The sequence below is a fragment of the Sturnira hondurensis genome, unplaced genomic scaffold (assembly GCF_014824575.4).
Source record: "Sturnira hondurensis isolate 20B ecotype Veracruz unplaced genomic scaffold, ASM1482457v3 Scaffold0017082, whole genome shotgun sequence".
NCBI lineage: Eukaryota > Metazoa > Chordata > Mammalia > Chiroptera > Phyllostomidae > Sturnira > Sturnira hondurensis.
In genome coordinates this window covers 3,223,827-3,251,799 of record NW_028089713.1, presented here as the reverse complement: position 1 = coordinate 3,251,799, position 27,973 = coordinate 3,223,827, and the positions used below count along the sequence as shown (strand labels likewise).

Below are 27,973 nucleotides of genomic sequence, written 5' to 3'. Positions count from 1 at the left end.
CAATGAGGAGTCTTCTCAAAGTTGTGGTGAGTCACCTTCTTCACAGCAGTTTGCAGCTTTAACCTGCCTTCCATAAACATGCGTATATGAGTGAGTATGTATGCTGGTAGGTGTGGGAACAGCTCATTCAATGAAGACATTATCTGTGAACCAGCTGTGGTGCATGCTTATATTTGAAAGCCATAAGATTCTAGGCAAAGTCTGTGGGTGGCATCGTTGTGCAAAGCCGGTAGGTGTGTGACTGTGGGGGTGTGATTAACATTTTATAGGCTGTGTATAAGTGTGCATGATGTCTAACTCTATAAATTAAAATGGAAATGTGTGCTGGAACATGATAAGTACAGAAAAATACAGGAAGCCTTGGAGTCCATCTGACATGGTCTTGCATCCTAGCTCATCCAGTGTGTAACCTTGGGCCAGTCACTGATTCTCAATTTTCTCAGCTCTGAACTAAGGATAATAATAAGCACCTTTGAAGACTGCCATCAGCATTAGAAAGGAAACCATACATACAAAGATTTTGGTGCCATAGCCCACCCATAGTAGGTCTAAAGTATAGGCAGCTGTTATCTATCACACGCTATGGATGTGCCTCTTGGGGATAGAGGCAAGAGGGAGCAAAATGTGACCCAGGATTGTGTGTGTGAAATCTGGACAAGGACCAGAAATCCATAGGAAGACGTGTGTACAAGAGACACGCATTCCCATGTGTGCATTCCAAGCAATTCCTTCTCCTTCTCCATTGAGCCCTCTATTCAGAGGGTGAAAAGAATTGCTACAAGTTTCCACAGACACCTTGGTTTCTGGTTCCTGTGTCTAAGTGAGTAAGAGGTTGAGAGGCCCTTAAGAGCTGCAGGAAGCCAACAGCCTGCAGAAGCTTCCTTTTTTCCCTCCACCCATCAACGGTTAAAGACTGCTACCCACATCCACTCCCCACCTCCACCCCGCACCTTACTCTCCTTTCAACAAGTGAGAGAGCAAAGGCGAAGAGGAAACCCGAGAGAAGAAATGATTCCTCCCCTTCCTTCCCCCCACCCCCCAACCCCCCGTTCCCCCTTAAGACGACCGGGACGCAGCCGCAGCTCACATTGGGCCACCTTAAAGGAGGAGTGCCGCTCTGGCCTCCAGCCAAGCCCCACCCCCTTTCAGCTCTTGCTCCACCCCGCATTGCTAGGGAGAGCTGGAGAGCTGGCGAGCTGGAGTCTGTCCGAATTGGCTGGAGCTGTTGTCATGACAAGCGTTTTCTTAAGAGAGCTCTGCTGTTGAGACCATCCAAAACTGGGGATTGAGGGGGAAGCACGAACTTCCTGGGGAACCATCCTTCCGAGGAAGGCGAGACCAGAGACACCCGCCCAGATCCCCTGCATTATTTTCTTCCCGGAACCTGAGAGGTCCTTCCCATTGGGAGGGCCAGGAGAGGAGACCCGGCCCACTCCTCGGCCGTAGCAGGGGGGAAAAAAGGCAAGAGAGCAAAGCCAGCATCTCCCGTGTGCTGCTACTTTGGGGAGACCAGTGAGTGGTCATCCCCACCCTACCCCGTCCATGGAAACCCGGAGGGAGATTCCTGCTTGGAGAAGCCTGGATCTTTGCTAGAAAGAGAGGTAGGCTTGCAGAGAGAATGAATTAATGCGCGATTTGCAAACTTGTTTTTTCTTTCCTTTTAATGGGTTCTGAAAGTCCATGAATTTTCTCATTATGGCGTATTTCTTGTTACTGGATTTGGCGAGGGGTTTGCACAGATTTGTCAAATACTGTATTTCTTTCTTAGACTCAGTTCTGAGAAATCATATGATCAAACAAGTGACTTGTTTTCCTTTTACTAGTTTCTGTCATTCCTGGGCCGTGGGGGTAGGGAAATGGAGGGACTGTCTATGGACACTCAAACTGAGCTTTTGGAACAAGCATTTCATTGCCCCCATCCGCTCCTGCCCGCCCTCTTGGCTTGGGAATGAGACGATGAATGGAAAACTTGCAAAAATATTTTCCGCGTCTGTTCCCTTTCTCGAAAGCCCCAAAGAGAGATGGAAAAAAAAAAAACAACCCCGAATAAGAAACCTTAAACAAGGAGGGGCTATTGTGGGGACTAGGAGATAGGCTCGCGGGTGCGGGGGGGGGGGGGGGGGNGGGGGGGGGGGGGGGGGGGGGGGAAGTTGAGAGTGAAGAAGGGGAGTGCACAACTTAAATTTCTTTGGCTTTGTAGAGAAACCTCAGCAGTTTCTCTCTGCCACTTACAAAACATCCTCAGATTTTCACGTCTATAATTAGCTGTGGAAAAGGCTTAGAGTTCCCTGTGCCACTGTTGTTTGAGCGTGTGCGAAGTGTCAAGAACCAACTGTGTGAGTGTCTCTGGTAGCACCACCCCATGTAGCTCTGGTCCCAAAGGAAAGAAGGGGTGAAGTTGGAAAGTTTGCAATTTCAAGACTGATGACAGTGAAGCTTGTGAGTGGTTTAGCCCTTGGGATTGGTCGCAGGCGTCCGTGGGAGAAGTGTCCCTGAGCGTCTTGGGGCTGAAGAGGGAGAAATTAAGGCTGGATTGTACCTCCTGCATGCCCCCCCCCCACACACACACACACACACGTTCACTCCCATTCTCGGCTCGCTCTTGGGATAGAGGATGCCGGCTGGCTTCCTCCCCAAGCGAGTCCGGGCTCACACACTCTTCCATCTCAGTGACTGACTCGCCGCTCTTAGCTGGTGTGGAGGACGCCGGACGGGCCAGCCTCATCCTGGGAGCTAATGGGCACCCTGCTGGCTGGAGGCAACCCTCCCAACTCTCCCGGGCATTCCTGCTGGACTTACAATAACTTGCAGACGCGTGGTCGGCGCCGGCTGGCTTAGGGAGGAGGGATGGCAGAAGAAATTCGCGGGCCCTCCTTTAACGCCGCAGGGGGGAGGGGAAGTGAAATCCCATTCTACAGCGCCACCTCCTCCGCTGGGTGGAGATCCTCCGCTCTTAAAATCCTCCCTTCCCTCGTTGAGCCCCTCCCAGAGCTGCCCTTCTACTCTTCTAGGTGGAGTTACCCCTCCAACCCCTCAGCTCTAGACCCTCTTTACATGGAAGAAGGGAAGAGAGCAGGGTCCTCTTTGGCTGGGCCAGGCTGTGCAGAAGGACCCAGCAGTCAGGAGGGACTGGATGGGGGGGGGGGGGGGGGGTATATGTGTAGGCGGAGGTCTGGAAGAGGTGGTGGCTCTGGTGCCTAGTGAGCTATAGGGTCCCACGTTCGCTCGAGATGGTGGCATGGGGAGATAGCTCTGGGAGGGGGTCCTGGACCTTGAAGCCGACACATTTGTAGGAGTCAGGCCAGGGGGAGAGGAAGCACCTGTCCTCTGCCCCAGCTAGTTTGGTTAGAGGAGTGGTAAAGCTAGTGCTTAGAAACTGGAAAGAAGGAAGCAAATGACTTGGAGGAGAGCTTAATTGGGGGCCTCAGTTTTCGTTTTGAGGCGTTGGATGGTTGCCCTGATTGCACCCCTAAGCTCTTCCCTCCCTCCCTCCCTCCCTGTATTCTGATCTAGAAGGGAAAGAGGACCCTTCTAGGTGGGCGGGAGACTCGAGGTAGGATCGAGTCCTCGTTCTCCAGGAGCAGGGGGAACCCGTTTCTTTACTCCTGCACTGAAGCCCCATCCTCTTTGCCACCATTTTGCGGAGGTACGCTGCTCCTCGTCCGCAACGCCCCCGCCCTTCTAGGCGCATTATCCCACCCTGCAGCCCACCTTCCTATTTTCGTTGCTCTAACTAGAAATATATTCTAGTAGGTTTGGGGAGGGTTCTCTATTTACCGTGCACTGAGGCGCCAGCTCCGCGGCCTCCAGCCCTGGGTCAGGGGGCTGCGAAGCTAGGACCCGGTTGCTGCAAACCCGAGGCCCCTCCCGCGCCCGCTTTCTTCGCGGATGCTCCCCGCGCGCCCCTGCAGCTGAGCTGACCAAGGAACCTCAGTTTTCCCCCTTCCAATGTCCACCTCCCAGACTAAATTCAAGGTCAAGTCGAAGGAGCACAGCCCGTTTAGTCTCCGGGACTCCCCGCACCTAGCACAGTGTCCAAGACGTAAAAAACGCTTGGTCAATGTTTGTTGGAAGAAGGAAGTGGCATTTGTGGGAAGCCTGGGAATTCACGTCATCTAGGCTGATGCTTCCACAGTAATAGTGGGAGGGTGTGGTTGAGTCAGACTTGTCAGATCTCTATGGTCTTTGGTATCAAAAGAAAGTCAAAAACGGGAGGGCCCAGTGAGGGGCAGGAGTAGAGCAGTTAAGAGTTTGCCCTAGTTGTGAGTGCTGGAAGAAGATGGGAGGTGTGAAGTCCCTCCCAAGGGACTTCACAAGGGTAGTCCCCTCGCAAGGGTATTGGCGAGCCTTTATTTTCTGCACCCTCACAGCCTGAAGGGTCTTGAGAGGAAGAGAGGACTGACCAACCCATTACTTACCCAGCTGCCACCTGTCAGCAATTCCACAGGAAACTGCCTTGTATTCAAGAATTTAGCTTTTCTCAGTCACCCCCATGGGCCTTTTCCTCTTTTGTTCTATGCTCCTGGTCTTGGACTCAGCACCCAAAGACATAGATGGATAAGCTGTATTCATCTAAGGCATTCTAGTCCACCAAGCTTTGGAGGAAGGAAAGGAAGGTGTTCATTCTTGGCCCACAGGACATTGATTAAGAAAGATTTTTTGGGGCTAAGGGTGGCCCAGGTGTTTGATTTGACCTTGAAGAGGAATGAATGCCTTACCCTGGGCCTCACTGCCTTCCCCGGAGGAATTCTTCAGTTCCCTCTTCCTCAGACATGCATTCATCCCTGTCGTTCCCACTTGGTATTTGGTGGGCAGGGGTGAGAAGAAGAGAGGGTTGAGAAAGGCAAGGCCTCTGTATCATGAGGGAGCAGAACACCTGGGCCTCCTCAAACTGGGACAGCATCTGTTCCCCACTCATTTCCCCTTTCTATAGAACCGGTCATAGCAGTAAAGCAGGCACTGGGGCTGGAGTCCAAGAAGCTTGTGTGGAATGTTTTGTACTCTGCTTCCTCTCCCAGCATCTCTCTTTGTCTCCTTTTTCCTCTTTTCCTTGTATGAGCCATTCTTGTTCCACTGACTTAATTTCCTCTGCACACGTTAAAACAGAAATCACAGGGACTTTGGACTTCTGCCTCTACCCTACACCAGTCCTCTGTGTTCAACCCAAGGTGGGTTGAGGAGGGAAGCCAGGCAGGATCTAGTTAGAACCAGAGCCTGGTCAAGGAAGGAGCTGTTGGAGACAACTTGTGTTGGGGAAATAGTGGAGAGGCCAAAGGAGAGAAAGGGGAGGTGAGAACATAGGCGGCATGGGGCAAGAGTACCCTGCTCTCTTTTGCCTCTCCTCACTCTAGTTCCTGTCCGGCTAAAGTCTTCAGAGCACTTCTCTGCGCTCTGGTTTTGCAAGTGAAGTAAAGAAATTCAGGGAGATGAACTGGAATGGAATCAAGAGACCTTCACTCTTGCCTTCTTGCCAGATCTCTAGGGCAGAGGGCTTGGGGTAATGTCTTATTGGTGAGGAAGCAAAGACTCTCAGGTTGGCTCAGAGAAACTCTCAGAGCACCTACAGCAAGATCTACCTAGATTGTGAAATCAATGCCAGGAGTGCAAACTAGTGCAGTCCCTAAGGAGAGGAGATTCTAACAAAACAGCATATGCATTGACCCAGCAGTGGCGTGGCTCAACTTCTAGGAAATTATCCAGAAAAAATGCACATTTGCAAACACAAAGAGACATATGCACAAAGTGATCCCCTGAGGTATATTTACAACAGGAAAGGAGATCACTGGACACTACCCAATGCCCATTCTTAATCGACTGGTTGAGTGAACAACAGTACATCCATATAATTGGGTGCTATGAGGCTAAAAATAATGAATAGGAGCCCTATGAACTTATGACATCATTTCTAGGATATGTTATTAAATGGAAAAAGCAAGATGCAAAAGAGTGCATGTAGCTTACCACCTTTGGGTTGAGAAAGCAGGAGAAATAATATTGTTTGCAGACATGTGCATGGGTGTGTGCACACAGGTGGGATAAACCAGAAATTAATTAAAATGGTTACCTGTAGGGGGTAGGTGGGAACAGGGCAGAGGAGGTAGGAATGGGAGTAAAACTTTACTTCCGTTTGATTATATGGGATTAAAAGTGATCATATCTTTTCAGGCAGTTTTGATTTTTGAAGAAGGTAAATATTCTACATAATCACCAGTGAAATTAGATGCAAAAGAAAGAGGGGGGAAAAGCAACTTCAAAAGCCAACCATAGCAAAAACAATGAACCTAACTGTGTATCAATTTGATTATTCTACAATAAGAGAATTAATTCAAGTAATTTTTTAGTTTAATGTCTTGACTTTGTATTCTTAGTGGAATATATTGGGTTGGCTAAAAAGTCCATTTAGTTTTTTCTGTAAAAGACACATTTTTCATTTTCACCAATAACTTTATTGATTTGTATATTTTGAGTATGTTAGCTCTCTGCCGCTAATTGGCTTCCAGTGGGTAGAGGCCAGCGGTGCTGCTAAACACCTTCCAATGCATAAGACAGCCTCACGGCAAAGAATTATTTGGCCAAAATGTCGATAGGATCAAGAAACTTCACAATCCACTTTTGACACGTTTGATCAGTCACGGCACCTTCTCCATACACTGCACAAATCTGTTTTTGTGTTTCAGTGACATTTTTACCTTCCTAGAAGTAATCATAATGTGCCAAAAAGTTGTGTATCTTCTTCCATCTTCAATATTAAAACAGCTACACAAAAATTAACCAATTTTGATAAGATTTTTTAATGCACATTGATATGACGGCTGTCATAATACAATTAACAAAATTATTTTGAATGAAGTTAAAGATAACTAAGCAATACTAGAGCCACTGTAAGGAAAAACGAACTTTTTGGCCAACCCAATATATTCAAAGGATTAAAAGAACTGAAAAAAATCTTGAACTTTTTTTGTAGGTCTGTTACTGGTCATGGTATTGGTGTCATGAATTGGAAACTTTTATTTCTTGGAGGGATTGATCAAATGAGTAACTATGTTGATATTATTGGAAATCCAGTTTTCACTATGCAAGAAGAGAGATAAAAATATGAAATGGAGAAAGGTGAAGAAGAACCCTGTGTTTCTTTATGTTTCTCCTAAAACACTGTTCACTGGAAGGGTCTGGAAGCCGTGCTACATAGTAGCATTGAACACACCTCATATCCAGGTTTTCACTTCTAAGCACCATTTACCACTACAAGAAAGTAGTGCTCCTTGGACAAATGGCTGATTCCTTGTCTGGGACTGGGAAACTACGAGTGAGTGATGTTGTGCCAGAAAGCCAGAGCATACTCGTGACAAAAGGACATAGGCATTGGCTTAAAGGGGCTGTTTCTTACTGCGTAAATTTGGGACACATTCAGCATCAAAAAGAATAACAGTAACAGATTGTAAGACACTGAATAAAAGATTTCATGAGTCCATTCTGCAAGTTAAAATAGAACAGGGAGGAAAAACTCTTAAAAATAAGTGTAAGCTAATGAAATGCAGAAGTAATAACGGAATTTTAAATTTACCTTCCATTAAACCATTGGGGGTTTGCAGCCCCCAATGTAATAGCTGATTCAGGTTACACTTACTAATGGTTGCTAAGACCAGTTGGGTGAAAGGTTGATCTCTGTGTGTCACCTCATGGATTACTTACTCCTTACAAAGGAAAAACCTGCCCTTATAACAGGAAGAGTCAGCACTGTTTACCTTCACCAAGGAACCAGACAGCATTATAACAGGGTGCAGTCAAGAGGGGGGCCCCAAATAGGGATTTGGAATGGGGTCCAGAACTCAAGGTGTCCAGGAAATATTAGAAAGATATATAAGATATCCACACCCCTCCCCTGTTACAGGTATGAGTTAAGGGAAGGGACACATGGAGCAGGAGCATGCAGGGCTGTTTTGAACAGCAGCAGCTTTGCAGCTAACCTCTGGCATGGTCATTTAACATATCTATAACCTTTAACTGGTTTCATAGTATGTTAAATAGCTGTGGCCATGCTTTGAGCCAAGGGGATGGAAGTGACTTCCACCCAAGATATAACTAAAGGGCAACTACCCCTGGTTATAGTGCCTCTGTGAGAGCTTGGAGAAGATTGGCTCCATGACATGGGGCCACACCTGCCCAGACTCACAATGGCAGCCCAGTAAACTTGGAATACTACAGGAGTGCTGGCAGGTGTAACTTGACTGTCGGAGTCGGAAATGGGGTTGCAGAGGAAGGTTGGCACGGAGATTTAAACCCAGACTCAGCAGCCATGCTGGGGGGGAGAACCACGAGGCTTTGGCAGAGTGAGGACCCCCCCCCNGGAGAAGATTGGCTCCATGACATGGGGCCACACCTGCCCAGACTCACAATGGCAGCCCAGTAAACTTGGAATACTACAGGAGTGCTGGCAGGTGTAACTGACTGTAGGAGTCGGAAATGGGGTTGCAGAGGAAGGTTGGCACGGAGATTTAAACCCAGACTCAGCAGCCATGCTGGGGGGGAGAACCACGAGGCTTTGGCAGAGTGAGGACCCCCCCCCGCCACAGCTTTGGTGAGAGTAAGGATCCCCCCACAGCTTTGGTGAGAATGAAGACCACATGGCTTTGGGGTGCTCCCTTTTGCCACTTGGCTTAGGCAGCAGGAGAGACTTTGCCTGGAAGAAAAGGGGTGAAAGGACTCCTGCTGGTGGGCCACGAGAAGGTGACTCATGGCTTTGGATTAACTGGGGATCCTGGCAGTGACAGAGCTAATGGTGCTGGGAGCCCATATCATGGACTTCTACTTCTTTTCCTGAGATACAGTACCATAGACTAGGGCAGAGGAAGAGGGAAGGGAAGGACTGTGTGCGTCTGTGGGTATCCTAAAAGACTTTAATATTTTAATGAAGATATTGGGTCACTACTTTAAGTCTGTTTAGCTTTAAATAAAGTTTCCTTACCTTTTCACAAATCTTTGGCATTGAGAGACGTCTTTCCTCTGGCAATGGGCACAACAAAACTAATGGGGGGTCCTTTAGATAATAGTGTATCATACCCCTCCTTGACCCTGTTTTGTAACAGCATTAGTGGGACCACCTGGCATTGATTCCTCTTGATTTGCTCTAAGAATTTCAGACACATCACCCATGTTCTTGTCAAAAAAATTTTTATTCTGAATCTCATTATAAGGAGACAAAAGACCAATCTAGAATGTGAGCCATTCTTCATGACAACTGACTGAAAATTCAGAAGAGTGGATGTCATAAAAACATATTAAAATTGTGTTCTAAGGAGAAGAGTGAGGAGGCAAAAACCAGTTTAGATTTATGGAACTTGCCCTGCCTGATGTTGCTCAGTGGATTGAGTGCTGGCCTACAAACCAAAGGTCACCGGTTCAATTCCCAGTCGGGACACATGCCTGGGTTGCAGGCCAGGCCCCCAGTAGGGGGCATGAGAGAGGCAACTACACATTGATGTATCTCTCCCATCCCCTCTGTCTAAAACTAAATAAATAACATCTTTAAAATAAAAAAAAAATAAAGAAACTAAAGAGACATTATAGTCAAATGCAATGCATAAACCTTAATTGAATCCTGGGTCACACACACACACACATAAAGACATCCTGGGACAACTGGGAATTTTTTCACATAGATAATAGGTGATGTGTAATTACTGTTAATTTTTTAAGGTATGATAATGGTAATGATGATGGTTTTATAGGAAAATGTCCTTATTCTTGGAGATTGTGCAGAAGTATTAGGAGCAGTGTCTGCAAGTGATTTCAAATGGTTCAGCAAAAGAAGTGTGTGTGTGTACACATCAAGAGAGGGCATACAAAATGTTAACCATTGGTGAATCTGAGTGAAGGATCCAAGTTGCTTATTGTACTATTTTTTCAATGTTTCAGGTTTGAAACTTTTCCTCATACTAAGTTGGAAGAGAAGTCAACGCTGGGAGGACTCCCAGTTTCTTGGACTCCTCCCACTCATCTTCCAAACTCCTGGCCAACTAAGCTCCCCTAGTCCCACCCAGCACACACAAGGGATCTGATTGTGATTTCCTTCAGGGAGTCTTCCTTCTCACCCTCAGATGGGAAGCAGTGGGGCACATTGGGTGGGCCAGCTGCAACCCTGGGCAACAGGTGGGAGCAGGCATTCCCCTGGTGAGAAAGCCTAGGGTCAGAGGACTTCCAGAATCACTCACCTACCTTTTGAGGCGGTATCTCACAAGGAATCTGCCGATAGCTTGGAGACATCTTTTCTGAATCCTATAATTGGGTGATTCTGAGAGAACCTGGCTGTGCTTGCCCTAAGCTTTCAAGCCAGGGCTAAGCAAGGCCTAAAGCTGCCTAGAAAAGGCAGCCCCTTGCCCCAGCTTCACCCCCCTCCCTGCAGGGTCAGCATAACAGCTATACTGTTAGTGACCCAGATCACCACAAAACACCCACCACCGCCCCCAGCCTAGCTCTTGGAAAGAGATCAGATTCCCAGTTCTGATCATCTCTCTCTCTCCTTTCCCTCCTTCCCCCACCTCCCCTCCCCGAAACCCTGGAGCCAGGCCTAGCGTGAATCAGGCTCTTTTCGTGTAGGAGAGGCCTATTGATCCTTGAGTCAATTCTCCTTCTGTCTTGCTAGGGAGTCTGAAAACGTGGGAGTCAGGAAGTTGGGAGGGAGTAGACAGGGAGGAGTTTGTTCTCCTGTTGCTGCCAGGGCCTGTCAGAAGAGCATGGGACTGGGAGTCAGAAAACTGGTGATCTGGGCTGTTATTATGTGACCTTGACCAAGCCAGTGATGTCTGTGGGCCTTCTTCATCTCGCCCCTGTAAAATGAAGAGGAGATTGGACAAACAGTCATTTCTGATTCAAGACTCTCCTTTTCTACAAAGAGGCTAAACTCTCAATGCCCAAACCAAACCCTTTTTATCACAGACTCTAGCACAGTCTAACAGCCTGTAGCGAAGTTTTATCTTTCCAGCCGGAATGACCAAGGAGACCTGAAAGTTTCTGCCTTATGGGTAGCCAGCCGCCTTTGAGTTTCAAGGGTAGGACATGTTATAAGATTCCCTATCTCATCTTCTTGGAATTTCAGTTAAGAATTACCTACCAATGTGGCTCAGTTGGTTGGAGGGTCCTCCCATACACCAAAAGGTTATGGGTTTGATTCCTAGTCAGGGCACATAACTAGGCTGTAGGTTCAATTCCCAGTTGGGGCACATGTGGGAAGGTAACCAAAAGATGTTTTCTCTCTCTCCCTGCCCCTTCCTTTCTCTAAAAGCAATAAACATATTTTTTTAAAGTACCTACTCAACACCTTCCAGGACCACAGCTCTGCAATGTTCTAAGCCAGAAACTAAGAAAGATTGGCTAGAGATACAGAGATCCAAGCCTTCAGGGTATTTACTATCTTCTACGGAACATGATCCCCAGATAGTTACTAGGTCCAACCATATGAAATTGCCAATATGCAACTACTTTTGACCTACAAAAGGTAATTTAATGTGGTTCAGCCTAATATTAATATGATTAGACATTAGAAATCATGGACCACAGTCAGTACTATGGGATTAGAGAGATGTTTTCATCTGAAATGTGGGTTAGGTTTAGAGACATTTGGGTAAGCTGCCAGCTGCTAGGCCAGGCTGCCTTCCCTGTCAATCCAGACTTTTGGCCCTGGAGGTAGACATTGGCTGAGCTTTTGTCCAGACTCTGGTTGAGATTCTAGCATTAGCCTTTCTGGTGACTGGCCAGGGCTGCTGCCCCTGGGTAGAGAGGAGAGTACTGTCCATTTATAGTCCACTGTTCCTATGCCCTGAATGCCCTGCTTCATATCTTGGGAGCTGAGGATGGAGGAATGTGAGAAAGGAGAAAATAGAAAATATTCATCCTCTTCTTCCCCTTGTCTAGTGGCAGACAAGGGATACATCCTTGAAGCTTCATCTGGCATAGGGACACATGATGCTTGGGAGCTGAAGGGGTGTTAGTGGGAATGTGGAGACCAGAATTTGGCAGGGCTTACCTGGAAATTATCCTTGGAGGAGATGCTTGCCAAACAGGATATGAATGAAGAGAGAGGACAGATTTGATGGAGGATGGAGGAGAGGATGGGGGAGGGGAGGTGGGTTGGGAGAAACAGCTGTGCTGCTGCATCTGATTGAGGACACTGAGCATCATGGAGAGTCAGGTACTCTGACAGGTGAGGGAGACTGCCACTCCCCAACCCCCACCTCCATCCTCACACCGACCCCCCACTGGACCACCTCCAGTCTTTATCTGAGCAGGATGGCATCCAGCCTCAGCAGCACCTGCTTCCTCCCTGCTCTCCTGTCAACTGTTAGGATGATTCCTCAATGCTTCTTCCCTGCTGTCTGCACTATACCTTTCTTTGTGGGAAGTACTCATAGGACATTGTTAGGATGCTAGAATAGGTACAGCTGGCATCCAAACTTCCAGGGGATTTCTGACCTTGGTACTGAGGTCAGTCCCCAGGCTTTGGGGTGCATAAGGGGGGGTGGGCAGCGCATTTTATTGAGCCAGAGCATTTGAGATGGATAGAGTTGGAGAAATGGCCCAATTTCCCTCTTTTGCAAGTGAGACTACTGAAACCTAGAAAGTTGCACAAGGATACCGGACTAGTTTAAACCCAAAACAGAGCGCTAGAGCCTGGTCTCCCCACTCCAGGCCTGTGAGCGGGTCCCTGACCCCATCAGTGTGCCACTGTGACCCAGATCAATGACAGAGCTCCTCAACCCCCAGTTTCTCAACCCATATAACAGGGAAAACCATTCCAGCTCCTGCAGAGATGTGTGGCATGCTGAGGTCATGTGCTAGAAGCACTTAGGAAGAAAGATGCTAGAAACCATAAAAGCTCTGTGCCAGGCTTGTTGCTGCTATTATTAACAATTAAAGTCATTAGCACTAGAGAAAATGCAAAGGAGAAACACTGTTGGCGCCATCCTCATTACTGTGAAGCTCCTAATGGAGCTGCATTTCTTCTCTTCGTCCTTCTGCAGCCCCTCCCAGACAGGGTTCCTGAGCTGGGACAACCAGAGTAATTGAAAGGGAGCAGAAGTCAGAGCAGAAGTCCTGGAAAGGGCTGGCAGAGCCTTCCTCCTGCCTGGGCATCCCTGTCCCTGTCCTTTTCTCCGGGTGTGGCCACTCTGAAAGGTCAGAGGATGTGTGGAAGGGAAGCATTCTGACCAACTTCTTTCTCAGCAGCTGATTGAACATGAGTGGCTATAGAGCTCTGATTTAGGAGCTGAGAGTCAGGGGGGTGGGCTCACTGTAATGCAACAACACGGGTGGATTTTATTGCTGAGGCAATCTGTCATTCATTCACTCATTCATTTGTTCATTCAACAAATAATGAAGTGGGCACAAACTGTATGCCAGGCACTATGTTAGGATTTGGGGAGAAGCAGGGTCCAGGAGGCAGAGAGTAGCTAAGAGCCACCTACTTAACAGCTCAAGGTGGAGTATCCAGAGCCTAAGGGTGCACAGCAAACCCTGATTGTGTCAGTTTTCTAGAGAGCTCGCATTTGTGTCCCTGGGGGCGGCTTTAACCCCTGATTTAAGGAATATAATGTCTTGACTCCAGGCATAATTGGGATGGGAGGGGCTTTGTATACCATTACAGGGTACCAGTGGGTTACCGAAGAACTGTGGCCTGATGGTGAGGGACTTGCCCTTGTCCTTTGCCAGAGCAAGCCTTCTGGGCCAGAGCTTGGTGCTGAAGCTGAATGTTCATCCAGCCTGCTATATCCTGTCCTTGGGGTGGCATCCCAGTGTTACCTGACTTTGCCACCCTCCTTCCTGTGTTCCAGGGCCCCTGAGTCTGTTGAATGCCCAGAAGGCATCCAAATAGAAACCTTGGGATGAAAAGATAAATTTATGGAGAAACCCTCCAGCTTCTCTTTTAATCCTTACTTCTCATTTTAGCCCCTTCACCCTACTTTCCAGAGGCCATGTAGTATTACAGGATAAAAGGGTGGATTTAGTTTTGGTTGGTACATGTTACACATACTTTTATTGAGCCTCAGTTTTCCCATCTATAAAATGTATATAATAGCACCTATCATCATTATCTACCCCGTAGAGTGTCATGATGGACAAATTAATTAGACATGGGAGGTGACAGCATTGAGTGAACACCAAAGTGTTAGATCTGTGTGCAGTCCTTCTCGTTCCAGTCCCTTCTCTTCATTGCCCAGCCTTGGGACCTCACTCTCTACTTCAGATCCTACTCATGCTATGTCCTCCCTCCTCACCTCGATCAAGATCGAAAATAATACTTGTTGCATCTTAAATAATAATAACTATAAGCAATAGTCTAAGCTAACTAACATTCATTAATGATGTGCTACGTAGTAAACTTGGATTTCTCATTTAATATTCTTAGCAAGTAATAAAGCCTATATTAGTATTGTCTTCATTTTACAAATCTGTAAAGGTATTCATAAAACATAAGGCTGGTGTCCCACCCTCCTCCAGCCCATATGTAGATTTCCTCTTTCCATTGCTAAATGACGGACTGGTTAACAAGAACAGGGAGAGATTCAACAGCATTTATTGAATGTCGGCTAAATGCCAGCTGCTTTCAAATTATGTCACAACAATCACTTTCTGAAATAGGTACAGGATTTGTCTTGGAGATTATCTGGTTGTAAGAACACAAACCCACTCAAAGAAGCAAAAGTAAAAGGGGCTTTACTGGAAGGCTGCAGAGAAATCCCATGGACCTTTGTGGTGGGAAGCACACCCCCTGTGTGGACTGTGCCTTCTCTCTGGAGCCACAGCACTGTCTTCACTGCTTCATTGTCCACGTGTGCACCACCTGTGGTGGGTAACCTAGTAGCAGGTTCAGTCTCTAAGTCTATATGACCTTCCCATTTACCTCTCCAGAGTAAATTAACTCAGTCTCTCAGCCCAAATGCCAGGAGATGCTGATTCCAGCTAGGTCCAGTGTGCACCCCTGCTAATTGTCTATGGCCTGCTGAGGGGGTGGGGACTAATCAGACACCTCAGCCTATCTCTTCTAGAGTGGAAATTCCTTGACCTTAGAGAATTCCAGTCCAAGTATGCTCCTCATCCTACCTGACTATCTCTAGGACAGCATGGAGATGATGCTCTGGTGACGGCCCCAAAATAAGAGGCCATATGAGTTGTCCCCTTAATATGTGGGTTTGGGTGGGCCTGAAAAAATAGATTACCATTTGGAACCCTGCTCTATGCCAGGCATTTCATATACATTATCTTTAATCCTTATAATATCCCACAATATGTTATTATCTCTGTTTTGTAGATAAGAAAGCTAACACTCAGGGAGTTATGTAGCTTGCCTAGAGGTCATCCAGCTGGTTACAGTTGGTTATTTGACCCAGGCCTTCTCTGACACTAAGATCAATGCCCTTTCTTTAAATAAAAGTAAAAAGTATGTTGCTTTGATTCTGCTGGAATGTATGTTCCATGAAGGCAAGGATCTTAGTCTTTGTGTTCACTGATGTAGTCCAGGCACCTGTAACAGTACCTGACATCTGACACATAGTAAGTACTCAATAAAACATTTCTGAGTGGGTTTTGCTTTGGTATCTTCTGCACTCCTATGCTTCCCATGGTCAAAGGAAAAAAAGTAATAGTCTAGGTCTTGGAAAAAAGAGCCATTGAAATATGCTAGGGTAACCCTCTGGGTGTGTCTCCTATCCTACTCAACTCCCACAGTCAACCTTGATGGGGGACATTAGTAACAGTCCCTCAATATAGATGAGTCTAAAGGAGTGTAGCCCTAGATCTCTGTCTGTATATCAGACATTCAGCCCTATGAGGGGAGCCAATAAAAGGAGAGATCCCTAATACTGGATCGTCCACTTACTGAGATGGAAATAGGATGCCAAGGTCCTCTGTTGCTGGAAAAAGAATGCTAATTGCCACTGAATTTTCAGCCCCAGGGTCAGAGTTTATCAAGTCCTGAATTTCTTCCACTGCTTTTTCCTATAGGAATGCCCTGTGTCCTCAGTTGACCAGGTAGCCTTCCCAATTCCAGCAGCATGGTATTTTATAAGAACACACACTTGGGAGAATCAGTGGAACTGGGTTCAAGAATGCCTAGCCAGCTCTGTGACCCTTGACAAATCATTTACCTTGTAGACTCAATCTTCTCTGGAAATGAGGATAATACATGAATATCAAGGGTGATACATGTTCCAAGGGCATAGCCCATACATAGTAGGTGTTCATTGAATTTTAATTTTTCCTCTTCCATCCCTCCGTTTCTCTTTTCCTTCTCCATGGACCTTGGCACGAGTCTGCTCACTTACTCTCTGCTAACCTTTGGCTCAGTGCATTTACAAAAGGGTTATAGTCCATTATCCTCCAGTAACAGAAAGGCCCAGAAGCCCCAGCCTGCAGCAACTTTCCACCAAAGGGCCTGCAGAAGCCAGCTGGGGGCTTCATCATTTCCACATGGTAGGTTATCCTCCCAGTGCCAGTTCTGGGATTGTGCTTGATATTTGTGCAACAAGAGTTCTGGCGAAATAAGGCAGACAGGCAGGTGCAGAGCTACAGTCCCCTCACCTTGTCTCCTCTTGCACTGCATTCCTTCCACAGGAGTAGATGTTGTAAGAGCCACTACTGGGAAGTTTCTTGTTGATGGAGGAAACCAGAGGGGGTGACTGTGATCTACTTGCTTATAGAAGCTGTGGCCTAAGGATGTGATCATGATTTGGTCCCAGAGAAGCCACCAGCTGCAAGTGTAATTGAACAGGCCACTTGATAAACAGGAGAGTCCTAGCCTGGGACCACCTCTCTCTATAGCACACACCCACACAGAAATTTTAGGGACAGCTAGGCTGACGGAATGCATGCGCTGGAACTTGCCTTTCCTGGGCTGGAAGGGGCTTGGCATTGGGTGTCTGGGTTGGGTCCCTGTTCTTGCTTCTGCTTCCAATCCATCACCTAAGTGCTCAAGGCTGTCTTGGCATGGGGGAAATTCTCCAGCCCCCTCTCAGTTTCTCAAGGATGGCATCCAGCGATGAAAGGTGCTTTCAGAGGAAGTGAGGATATGAACATTAGCTGAGAGCTCATGTGGGCCCCATGATTGCCTAAGGCAGCATGGTTGATAAGGATGCTTTAGCTAGTGAATTATGACAATAGCATTAGCGGGGCCTATTCGCAGCATGTGAGCTACTGGAAAGAAGTGGTCAGTCTTTGTCATCTCTGCATACCCAGTGTTTAGCACAGTCTTTGGGTCTTAGAATGGTCATCCATAAATGTTGGATGGATAGATGAATAACTGAATAAACAGAGAGAAATTTTTCTTTAGAGTCAAGAGCACAGGAAAGTTTACCTCCTTTCCCAGGGTCACCATCCCTGTTTGTCACTCCATCACCTCATGCCTGAATAATTTCAAAGGCATCCTAATGACAAACAGAGGAATGAGCTCTAGATTAGAAGGCGGGGGACCTGGAATTTGAACCATTTATCACTTTTGGGAAATTCACTGGACATCGCTGAACCGTTCATGTTCAAAGTGGCCTAAATGTAATTCAAGGACATTTCAACTCTCAAATTCTCTGCCTGCTTCTACCCAAACAACCCTGCAGATTAATTATTGTTGGTTACCAAAATTTAAAAATAAGATTTCACACAGAAATCCAAATTTCTTTCTTCTTCTGCAAAGCCAGAAGCCCTGACCATAGTGGCCTGCCCTATTTTCCATGGCAGTGGTGAGCAGGAACTGAGTAACTGCTGCTCCACGCAAACAAGTGTGTACTTTTAGTTTGCCACAGTTTCCTCTTCTCCCTGTCACATAATGCTAAGCCTGCTTTGCTTATTTTTGTGCCTGCTTGGTCTCATGCATTTGAATTTGCAAACCAATAGTGGAAAAAATAAAACTTGTAAGGATGAAGGCAAGGGCCCTGGGAAGTAGCTCTCTTCTCTGCTGGGCTTAGGTGGCAGAGATTTGGGGATCTTCCTGGGAAGCTGGTAACTAGATTGTGAAAAGACACAGTGGCCAGTGCCCCAAGAGACTTTGCTTAGGCACTTGGCCTCCCAGAACTGTTGAGCCCTTTGACTGAGGCAGCTGTGTCCCCTTCACCTATCTCCCCCTCCTTGGACCATTCTGGTAGCTTGGGAGGCTCCCAGGGGCCTCCTCTGTATAACTTTATGGCCACCACTTAGAGGTGGGAGGGCTAGCACTCCACTGTAGAACTTTGGCAATGGTGGCAATTCTCCTTTCACTTCTTTCTTTTGTTCAACCTCCACTAGTGTCCTTGGCACAAAACGGGTCAGGCTGTTCGAAGGGCAAACTGCTTAAGTACAGTGTGAGTTGACCCAAGATCCCGGCTATATTCAGATGGGTGAGGTGCCATTCTCCTGCTAACTTACTTGGCTCATCTCATGGCACCTGTTGATGTAAACAGCTGCACTTTGAAGCTCCCTGGGGCTGGCCATCCCAAAGTCTCTTATCTCACTGGGAGCTAACTGTGCCCAGTTTAAGTCAGGGCTGTTTCCCACTCAGCTCCTCAGTCATCCTCTCTGAGCCCTGGTGCACCTCTGCCTCTCTGTTACCCTAACTAGGTGAAACATCCCCTGCTTACTCCTTCCCAGAATACTTTCTTGTACTTTCTGGTTTGTATACTTTTCTTAAGCTTGTTTTTTATAGTTGTATCAGTTATTCTGAGGTCTGATATAGTCCTGTGTTTTTTCTTTTAAAAGCTTCTACGTTTTCTTTCATCAGCCTTTCATTACTCACGCTGTCTCTCCTCACTTGACACCCTTCCCTTGTAATAGTTCCCTTTTCATAGAGACATCGACATCTGAACTCCAGTTTACATTGTGTTGATTCTGTTTTATAATGTTTTTTAACTTTTAAAAAATTGGTTCAATTACAGTTTACATTCAGTATTATTTTGTATTAGTTTCAGGTGTACGGCCTAGTGGTTCGGCATCATGTACTTTACAAAGTGTTGTTCCCTCTGATATTTCCATGACCTACCTGGAACCATACATAGTTATTACACTATTATTGACGATATTTACTATGCTCTACTTTACATCCCCGTGACTACTTTGTAACTGCCCATCTCAAGACCTTCAATTCACCTTTTTCGCCCAGTCCTCCAATTCCCTTCCCCTCTGCCAGTCATCAGTCTGTTCCCTGTTATCAATGAGTCTGTTTCTGTTTTATTTGCTCATTTATTTTGTTCTTTAGATGTTCTTGCCACGTGTAAGTGAAATCCTATGGCACTTGCCTTTCTCTGACTGACTTATTTCACTTAGCATAATATCCTCTAAGTCCATCTATGTTTGTCACAATACATTATGATGATTCTTGTCCTGGTCACTTTCAGAGACACGACATGGCTTTTGGTATTTTTCCAGTGTTCTGTATTCCAAATGGTGGATTGTGAGCAAAGCAGATCTTCAGTTTTTTTAGGGATATTTACTTTCTTTTTTTCCAAAATATAAAGCAATACATAAAGATAACTAACATTTATGGAGCACTTATTATATATCAGGCACCGTGCCAAATGCTGAAATTCCATGACCTCATTTCCTCCTCAGGACAACTCTATAAAAAAAGTGTCATTCCTAATCTTTTCCAGAGAAGAAACTGAGGTTCAGAGAGATAATGTATTTTATCCAAGCTTCCACAGTTACTAAGTGGGGGGTGTGGAATTCAAACCATGTCTCTCAAATTCCAGAGTCTGAACTCTGTATTGCTTCCATGCAAGATGATTCAAAAAAGTTTGGAAAATTCAGAAAAGCATAAAGGAAAAAATAAGATTTCCACAAGTCCAGGATATGTACCAACATTTTGGTATATTCTCTTTTACTCTTTTATATGTGTGGGTGAGTATATACATTTTTGAACAAAATTGGGAACACATTGAATGTTGAAAAAATTTTTAAAGATTTTATTTACTTATTTCTTAGAGAGGGGAATGGAGGAAGAAAGAGAAAAAGAGAAACATCAATATGTGGATGCCTCTCACAGGACCCCCTCTGGGGACCTGTCCTGCAACCCAGGCATACGCCCTGACTGGGAATCGAACCTGCAACCCTATGGTTCACAGGCCGGCACTCAACCACTGAGCCACACCAGCCAGGGCTGAATATTGAATTTTTGATTCAAAATTTTTCCTACCCAATACTACTATATCATGAGTATTTTATTTATTTTTTTTCAAGTTTCAGTTATTTTTAGTTAAAGAAAAACAGCCTTTTCCAAGGGCAACAAAGTGAACTGAAGGTTAGAAGGAAGCAGGGTGCGTGCCTCTCACAGGCTCTTGTTCAAAACCTGGACTGGAGGAAAGAGGGCCCTCCTGGGAACCCAGGGGTGACCAGCCAGCAGGGGGATGACTTTGGTGGGATGGGGTGGAGCTACAGCCCACCGTGGCCACTTGATTGGTCCGCATGGGCTCCCAGGTGATTTCTACCTGCCAGATGACATGATTAACACTATTCTTCTTGGGGACACTTAAGAAGGAATGATGTGTGGAGCCAAGAGGGTGGCTTATTCAGTTGGATTCTGAATCACAATCAGGAAATAGTCTTTATCTGGGGCAACCATAATCTCATTTTTCTTGGAGCGAATTCGGAGGAAGGTGAGGTCATTCTGGGGGTCAATTTCATGCACGGTGCTCCGGGCCTTCAAGATGAAGTTGTGCATGAGGTTGGCGTACTGTGTGGTGGTGGGATTGTCCATGGTGCTCTTAATAGGGATGCCTTCCGTGTTCACCACGATGATTCCTTGCACTCCTTTCTGGCTCTGAAGTCGCTTCAGTGTCTCCTCCACCTCTGCCATCTCGGACCGATCCGGTACCTCTCATGAGTATTTTCTTACAAGTCAGCCCAAACATGGTCATGGAATCTAATAATGGCAGGCACCCAGGGTTGAAAGGTCTCTATGATTTTAGAAGGGAAATAATGATACTGATCCCTGAAGCCTTTGCCTTGAAAGGAGACAGTCTGAGGCTAGCCTGGGTGGAGCACCAGCATCTTCATGTGGAGTGAGGAGATCAGAGAAGGGAAAATGCTTGGAGCTCTTGAATTGCCTTTGAGAAGTTTCTTCCCTTCCTTTGTGTGCCTGGATCCTACATGAAGGTGCAGACCAACTTGTGTTTGAAGTGAGAGTTAAAAATGCAAAGCAGGTTTTACACAAGCTCAGTTAAGGGCCAGGCTTTCTGGAAGAAGTGAACACTCCAAATCCACCCCTCTATAAACCTGTGAGTAGAATTACTCATTAAGGTCAGAGAGGCTGGCTCTTCTTGCTGGGTCTGTACTCTTACACTGGCCTCTACTTGGAGACAAACAGGAAGCTTTCCCACCTTTGTTCTCTAAAATGTGAATGTGTGAAAGAGGCTCAGTGTATTTTATCTGTGTATATTTTGTAAGAAAAGAACTTTTTAAAAAATCATCTAAGAATAAAGCATGGAGGGGCAGAGAGAAGGAATTAGAAAGACCAGCAGGCTGTCACCACTCATTAGATAATTAGCATATGTAGGACTCAGAGTAAAGACAGGGTCTAGTGTATGTGACAGAGACAGAGGAGTCCCTGTGCTTGTGGTTGATGACTGAACACCCTTAGGATGTTTTGGAATGATATCCTGAGGTGCCAGCCTCTTAGAGGTTGTACCAATCAGTTCTTACCAATTTGGGAGTGAGTCCTGGTGGCCTCCGTGGCAGACACAGGTTTGTCCAAAGAATGTTGGTGCATCTTCTGTGCAGGCTGAATGGCTGGGACATGAAGTCTTGGGTTTATGAGCTCCGTGCGATCTGGGGAAGCCTGCCACCACCCTATGCCCGTAGTCTGTCCCCTGACCCACAGAACGGTTTCCCCTGCACTGTCATCCTTCCTAGGGAGGTTGCACCCCGGTACCTTCCTCTTTCCTAAGCGATCTCAGGGAGATGGTTGAGAAAAATGCTTTGGGTTTGTTTATCAATATAGAGGATTCTTCATTACAGTACTCATTACTATAGAAGCTCCTGAGACAACATGTACAATGTTGTTGTACATGTCATTTAACTCCTTTTTTTTATTTTTTAAAGATTTTATTTATTTATCTTTAGAGGGGAAGGGAAGGCGAGAAGGAGAGAAATATCAATGTATGGTTGCTTCTCGTGCGTCCCCTGCTGGGAACTGGCCTGCAACCCAGGCATGTGCCCTGACTGGGAATCGAACCGGGATCATGTGGTTCACAGGCCCGCACTCAATCCACTGAGCTACACCAGCCAGGGCTCATTTAACTCTTAAACTTCGGCATTTTCAGTCTTTAAAATACCAGATTATACAATCTTGACTACCTTTGTGGGTGTTTACAAGAATCACATGGGATAATGGATACAAGAGTGCTTTGTGTACCCTAGGGTGCCTACAAATATATAGATTATGATATGTGAAGATTCTTTTTTAAAATATATTTTATTGATTATACCATTACAGTTGTTCTATTCCCCCCCTTCATTCCCCTCCACCCGCACACTCCCTCCCCCACCGTTCTCCCCCCTTTTGTTCATGTCCATGTGTCACAAGTTCTTTAGATTCTATATTTCCCCTACTATTCTTGCCCTCCCCCCTATCTATTTTTCTACCTACTGTCTATGCTGTTTTCCTGCCCTTCTCCCTCCTTTTCCTCCTCCCACTCCCCGGTTGCTAACCCTTCATGTGTTCTTCATTTCTATGGTTCTACTCCTGATCTAGCTGTCCTCTTGGTTTGCTTTTGTTTTAGGTGTGGTTGTTAATAACTGTGAGTTTGCTGTCTTTTCACTGTTCATATTTTTCATCTTCTTTTTCTTAGATAAGTCCCTTTAGCATTTCATATAATAAGGGCTTGGTGATGATGAACTCCTTGAACTTGACCTTATCTGAGAAGCACTTTATGTGTCCTTCCATTCTAAATGAAAGCTTTGCTGGATAAAGCAATCTTGGCTGTAGGTCTTTGGATTTCATGACTTGGAATACTTCTTCCCAGCCCCTTCTTGCCTGTAACGTCTCTTTTGAGAAATCCGCTGACAGTCTGATGGGCACTCCTTTGTAGGTGACTGTCCCCTTATCTCTTGCTGCTTCTAGAATTCTCTCCTTCATTTTCATCTTGGCTAATGTAATTATGATGTGCCTTGGTGTGTTCCTCTTTGGGTCCAACTTCTTTGAGACTCTCTGAGCTTCCTGGATTTCCTGGCAGTCTATTTCCTTTGCCAGACTGGGGAAGTTCTCCTTTATTATTTGTTCAGATAAGTTTTCCACTCGTGGCTGTTTCTTTCCCCCTTCTGGTACCCCTTTTAATCCAGATGTTGGAACGTTTAAAGATGTCCTGGAGGTTCCTAAGCCTCTCCTCATTTTTTTGAATTCTCATTTCTTCATTCTTTTCTGGTGGGATGTTTCGTTCTTCCTTCTGGTCCATTCCATTGATTTGAGTCCCAGTTTCCTTTCCATCACTATTGGTTTCCTGTGCATTTTCATTCATTTCAATTAATTTAGCCTTCATATGTTCCTCTAATTTGTGACTATAATCAACCAGTTCTGTGAGCATCCTGATAAACAGTGTCTTAAACTGTGCTTCTGAGAGGCTGGCAGTCTCTAGGTCGCTTAGAGTTATCGGCTCTGGGACTTTGAGTTCTTCTTGATAACTTCTGTTATCTTTTGGGCTGTTCGTGCCTGTTACGTATCAGGACCGGAGCCCTAGGTGTTCACCAGAGCAGGGCAACTCAGTCGCTGGGTTGTGACACTGTATGTGGGGGCGGGGTCAAAGAGGAGCAATGCCTTCCCATCTGCCGCCTCCCACCGCGGCCCCCACAGGTGCTGCAGCTGCCACCGTCACCGGGGCCCGTGCGTTTCATCCCACTGCACGCGAGTGTGCCACCGCCATCAGCCCTCCATCACTGGGTTCGCCCCCTGGGGCCTTCGTGGTCCGTCTCACTGTGTGCGAATGTACGACCTTGGTCAGTCTGCCCCACACCCTGACTGGGTCCGGGCCACTTGCGTGCCTAGGTCAGGGGATCTGTCCTGCCCAACCCAGCTCCGCTGCTGGCTCCGCCCCTCTTACCCTCCCGGTTGCACGGTTAGTTGTTGTTGGACTTCCGTATAATTCAGTTTTCTGTTCTTTGCCTGTGTCTTTGTTCTCCGAACCTTTGTTGTATTCAAACTTGGTTGTGGGAGAAGGCACAGTGTTTCCACCTATGCCTCCATCTTGGCGGAAGTCCCAATATGTGAAGATTCTTGAATGGGGAAAGCCCCTGTTGACTCAGCTGACTCCTCTGAGGTTTAGAAAGCCATTTCTCCAGCTCATGTAAAATCGTAGCCCTCTTTGTTATGCAGGATGGTTTCTTTCTGTACTATAAATGGGAGGGTGAGTTCTGGGAAGTACAAATGACTTCCTCAAAGTGGGTAAGGGATTTGGGAGTCTCAAGGCATTAGAAGGGGCCCATTAATTGAGTTCTTAACCATGCTGCTAGCTAACACTGTGACCTTGTGCAAGCCCCTTAAACTCTGAGCCTCACGTTCCTCAGTTGTTTCTAACCACAAAGGATTGATTATTCTAGCAGGGGGGGGCATATGGAATCTAAATGGAAGTATTTTGAGAAATTAAAACATATATGAAAGGACATTGTTAGAACTCAGAGGTGTTCCTAAGGATGTTGAGGTGAGCCAGTGTTTGATGAAGACTGGAAGCCCTAGGATCTCATTTTTTCAGAATTGGAAGGGGCCATACTCAACATCTTCAGTTTTACAGACCAAAAGAAAAAGTGAGACCCAGGAAACTACATTGTTTCTCACACTTTACCCTGACTAGGTCACATCCTCTACTCTAGGGGTCAAGTTCCCCAATGTGCAAGTGGGGTACCCTCCAGTTTATCTCCTTGCTCATCCCAGTGCTGCTGAGTGAGGGCTAATGAGATCATTCAGTCTGTATATGTTGTAACATCCCAGAATCACCCCAATTTTCGTCTCTGTCTCTGATCATCCACATTTATGAAGCATACTTGCCCAGCACAGTGCGAGGCAAGTCCTTGTTCCCAGTGGCAGCTTGGGGACTGAGTGCTCTGAGGGAAACTGTGGAGCCATGTTGGAGCCTCTGAAACTCCAGGATTTTTTGCTCTTGAAGTGTTTAAAGAGGCCAGGTGAAGGACGGGGTGAGAACTGGGTGGGACCTACGGACCCCCTGAAGCTAAAAAGTGGTGGTTTCTCCCCAGGGTGTGGTGAGGGGGAGGACTAGGTTCCTGGGGGAGGGAGAGGCTGCTGGGCTGGCTGAGTCACTGACTCCTGGTGAGCCAACACTGAGTGGCCAGGGAGGAGCCGCCGCCTTTTTTGGCATCAGTGCAGAGGCAGCCTTCGGAAGGACTGAAGATTTCTTGCCCCAGATGCTCCAGGGCTGTGGGCTGAGGGTTGAGTGTAGGGACTTCTTGAGGTTGAGAGGCTACCTCTACCAGCCCCTGCCTTTCGAGCCTGGAGCTCCCTGTGTCGGTGGGTTGGTGTGGGCTTTAGGACCCAGGAAGTTTCAGCAGAAAGGGGTTTGGGTTCTCTGCAAGGTGTTGTACTGGTCTGGATCCTGAAGGAGAGGGGCACTCAGGCCTGTGCCCCGGATTACTAATGCCCAGAGTCTCCCTTAATGGTGAAATGTGATGCTGCTCTTCTGCCTCCTTCCACACCCCAAGCTGGAGACCAAGCCACCCCTTCTCTTCCCACTTCTTTGTGTGCCCCTCCAGGCTTATGGCTCGCAGGTTCCTAGAGGAATTACATGCACACTGGCCAACCCGCCCTGGTTCCTTTTACTCCCACTTCTCCTTACACCTCACCCTCCAAAGTGAAAATTTCTAAATATCCCTGGCTGGTAGCTGAGTTGGTTAGAGTTTCTGTTGTCTCCATATATGCCAAGGTTGCCAGGTTCGATCCTGGGTCAGGAGACATACAAGAATGAACAGATGAATGCGTAAGTGAAACAACAAATTGATGTTTCTCTTCTTTCCTCTCTAAAAATTTAAAAAATGAATTCTTGCCCCGGCTGCCCATGTGGTTCAGTTAGTTGGCACTTGGTCCCTTAGAAGGGGAGGCTGCTGGTTCCGTTCCCAGGCACACAGCACATACCCAGGTTGCTGTTCAATTCCCGTGGGTGTGTGCAGGAGGCAACCAGTCGGTGTTTCTTTCTTTCTCTCTCTCTCTCTTTCAAAAGCAATGAAAAAAAAAGGCCTCAAGTGAGGATAATAATTTCTAAGTAGAAGACATATTCTTATTAGACTGATGTGGTCATTGCAGTGTATTGACTATGTTGTTCAGTGACAGTTTTGAACCCTGAAGTTGCTAACTTGGCAGATCCATGGCTCTCTTTGATCATGCAGGTTAAAAAGTGTCGCAACAGAAATAGTGGAAACCTTTCTGTTCCTGCTTCGTTCATCTCTAGCTTTATCTCTTTCTTTCCTTTCCTTCATTTTTTAGGTGCACGATTTACATATTTTAATAACCCAGTGAAGACAGCTGAACCCAATACTCAAGCCAAAAACAAGACCACTACTATAACTTTTTTAAAATTTTATTTATTTATTTTAGAGAGACAGGAAAGGGAGGGAGAGAGAGGGAGTGAAACATCAATGTAGGGTTGCCTCTAGCACACCCCATACCGGGGATATGGCCTGCAACCCAGGCATGTGCCCTGAGTGGGAATCAAACCGGTGATGCTTTGGTTCGCAGGCCCACGCTCAACCCAATGAGCTACACCAGCCAGGGCCACTACTATAACTTACATCCACCTATGTGCCCTCTCTATCCTGTCTTCCACCCCATCACCTATCCCAACCATTATCCTGAATTTTGTGATTATTGTTCTTTTGATAAACATATGTGTCTAAACAAATATTTTCTTTAGTTTTGTTTTATATTCTGTATTAAAAATATAGACTATGTAAAGTTTTCTATGACTTGCTTATTTCCACTCAACATTATAATACTAGGATTTATTCCTCTTGAGTATAGCTATAGTTCATTCATTTTCACTGCTATATAATATTTCATTGGTGAAGCTAGCACCATTTTTCACCATTTGAAGAGCATTCCTGTTCATGTCTCCTGATGCACATGTGCAAATGTTTCCTGGGTATAGAGCTCAGAAGGGAATTGCTAAATCTTAGTATATGAATATTCAAACTTACACAATAACAACAGGTTGTTTCCCAATACATCTGTAGTAGCTTTCCCCTACTGGTGAAGTATAAGAGACACTGTTGATCCATGCCCTCTCAAGTACTGGGTATTGACAGACTTCTTCGTTTTTATCAGCCAAATGGTGTAGTGTCTCTTAGTGATCTTGATTTGCATTTTCCTGGTTACCAATAAAGTTGAGCAGCAAAAATAATATTCCACTGATCAGACACACAAAAATAGCATATATTAGAGTGTTTGTGCCCTGGCTGGCGTGGCTCAGTGGATTGAGTTCCTGCCACCGAACCAAAGGGTTGAGGGTTCCATTCCCAGTCAGGGCACATGCCTGGATTGCAGGCCAGGTCCCAGCAGGGGACACACCAGAGACAACCATACATTGATATTTCTCTCCTCTCCTTCTGTCTTTCCTTCCCCTCTAAAGATAAATAAATAGAATCTTTTAAAAAAGACATAAGAGCCCTGGGTGGTGTAGCTCAGTGGATTGAGTGCGGGCCTGTGAACCACACGATTGCGGTTCGATTCCCAGTCAGGGCACATGCCTGGGTTGCAGGCCAGTTCCCAGCAGGGGACACACAAGAGGCAACCATACATTGATATTTCTCTCTCTCTCTCTCCCTCCTTCCCTTCCCCTCTAAGATAAATAAATAAAAATCTAAAATAAATAAATAATAAAAAATAAAAAAAGACATAAGGGTATTAAAAGAATTATGAAGGGAAACAAACCTCAATTGATGAGATTGCTTTCTCTTTGGATATCTCTCAGATGACTCAGATATCCAAAGAGAATGTCTAGAAATGAAAAAAAATACAGAAGGAAATTAA

General features: G+C 46.1%; 2 protein-coding genes across 6 annotated transcripts in view; one reads left to right on the top strand and one right to left on the bottom strand.

The window, feature by feature from the left end:
• Positions 1-1,153: 1,153 nt before the first annotated feature.
• The window catches only part of ATP2B4 (ATPase plasma membrane Ca2+ transporting 4), a 104,571-nt gene continuing 77,751 nt past the window's right edge, over positions 1,154-27,973 (top strand). For 2 of the 5 annotated variants that reach the window (XM_037067187.1, XM_037067186.1), the window contains exon 1: positions 1,154-1,601. The gene's annotated coding sequence lies outside the window, so the exon portion shown is untranslated. The remainder of the gene's footprint in view (positions 1,602-27,973) is intronic. The other 3 variants (XM_037067188.1, XM_037067185.1, XM_037067183.1) reach the window with 3 other exon arrangements.
• LOC119001710 (dynein light chain roadblock-type 1-like) lies at positions 20,179-20,828 on the bottom strand. The gene has a single exon (XM_037067189.1). The coding sequence runs from the start codon at positions 20,804-20,806 to the stop codon at positions 20,516-20,518; it is 291 nt and encodes a 96-aa protein (XP_036923084.1). The 5' UTR covers positions 20,807-20,828; the 3' UTR covers positions 20,179-20,515.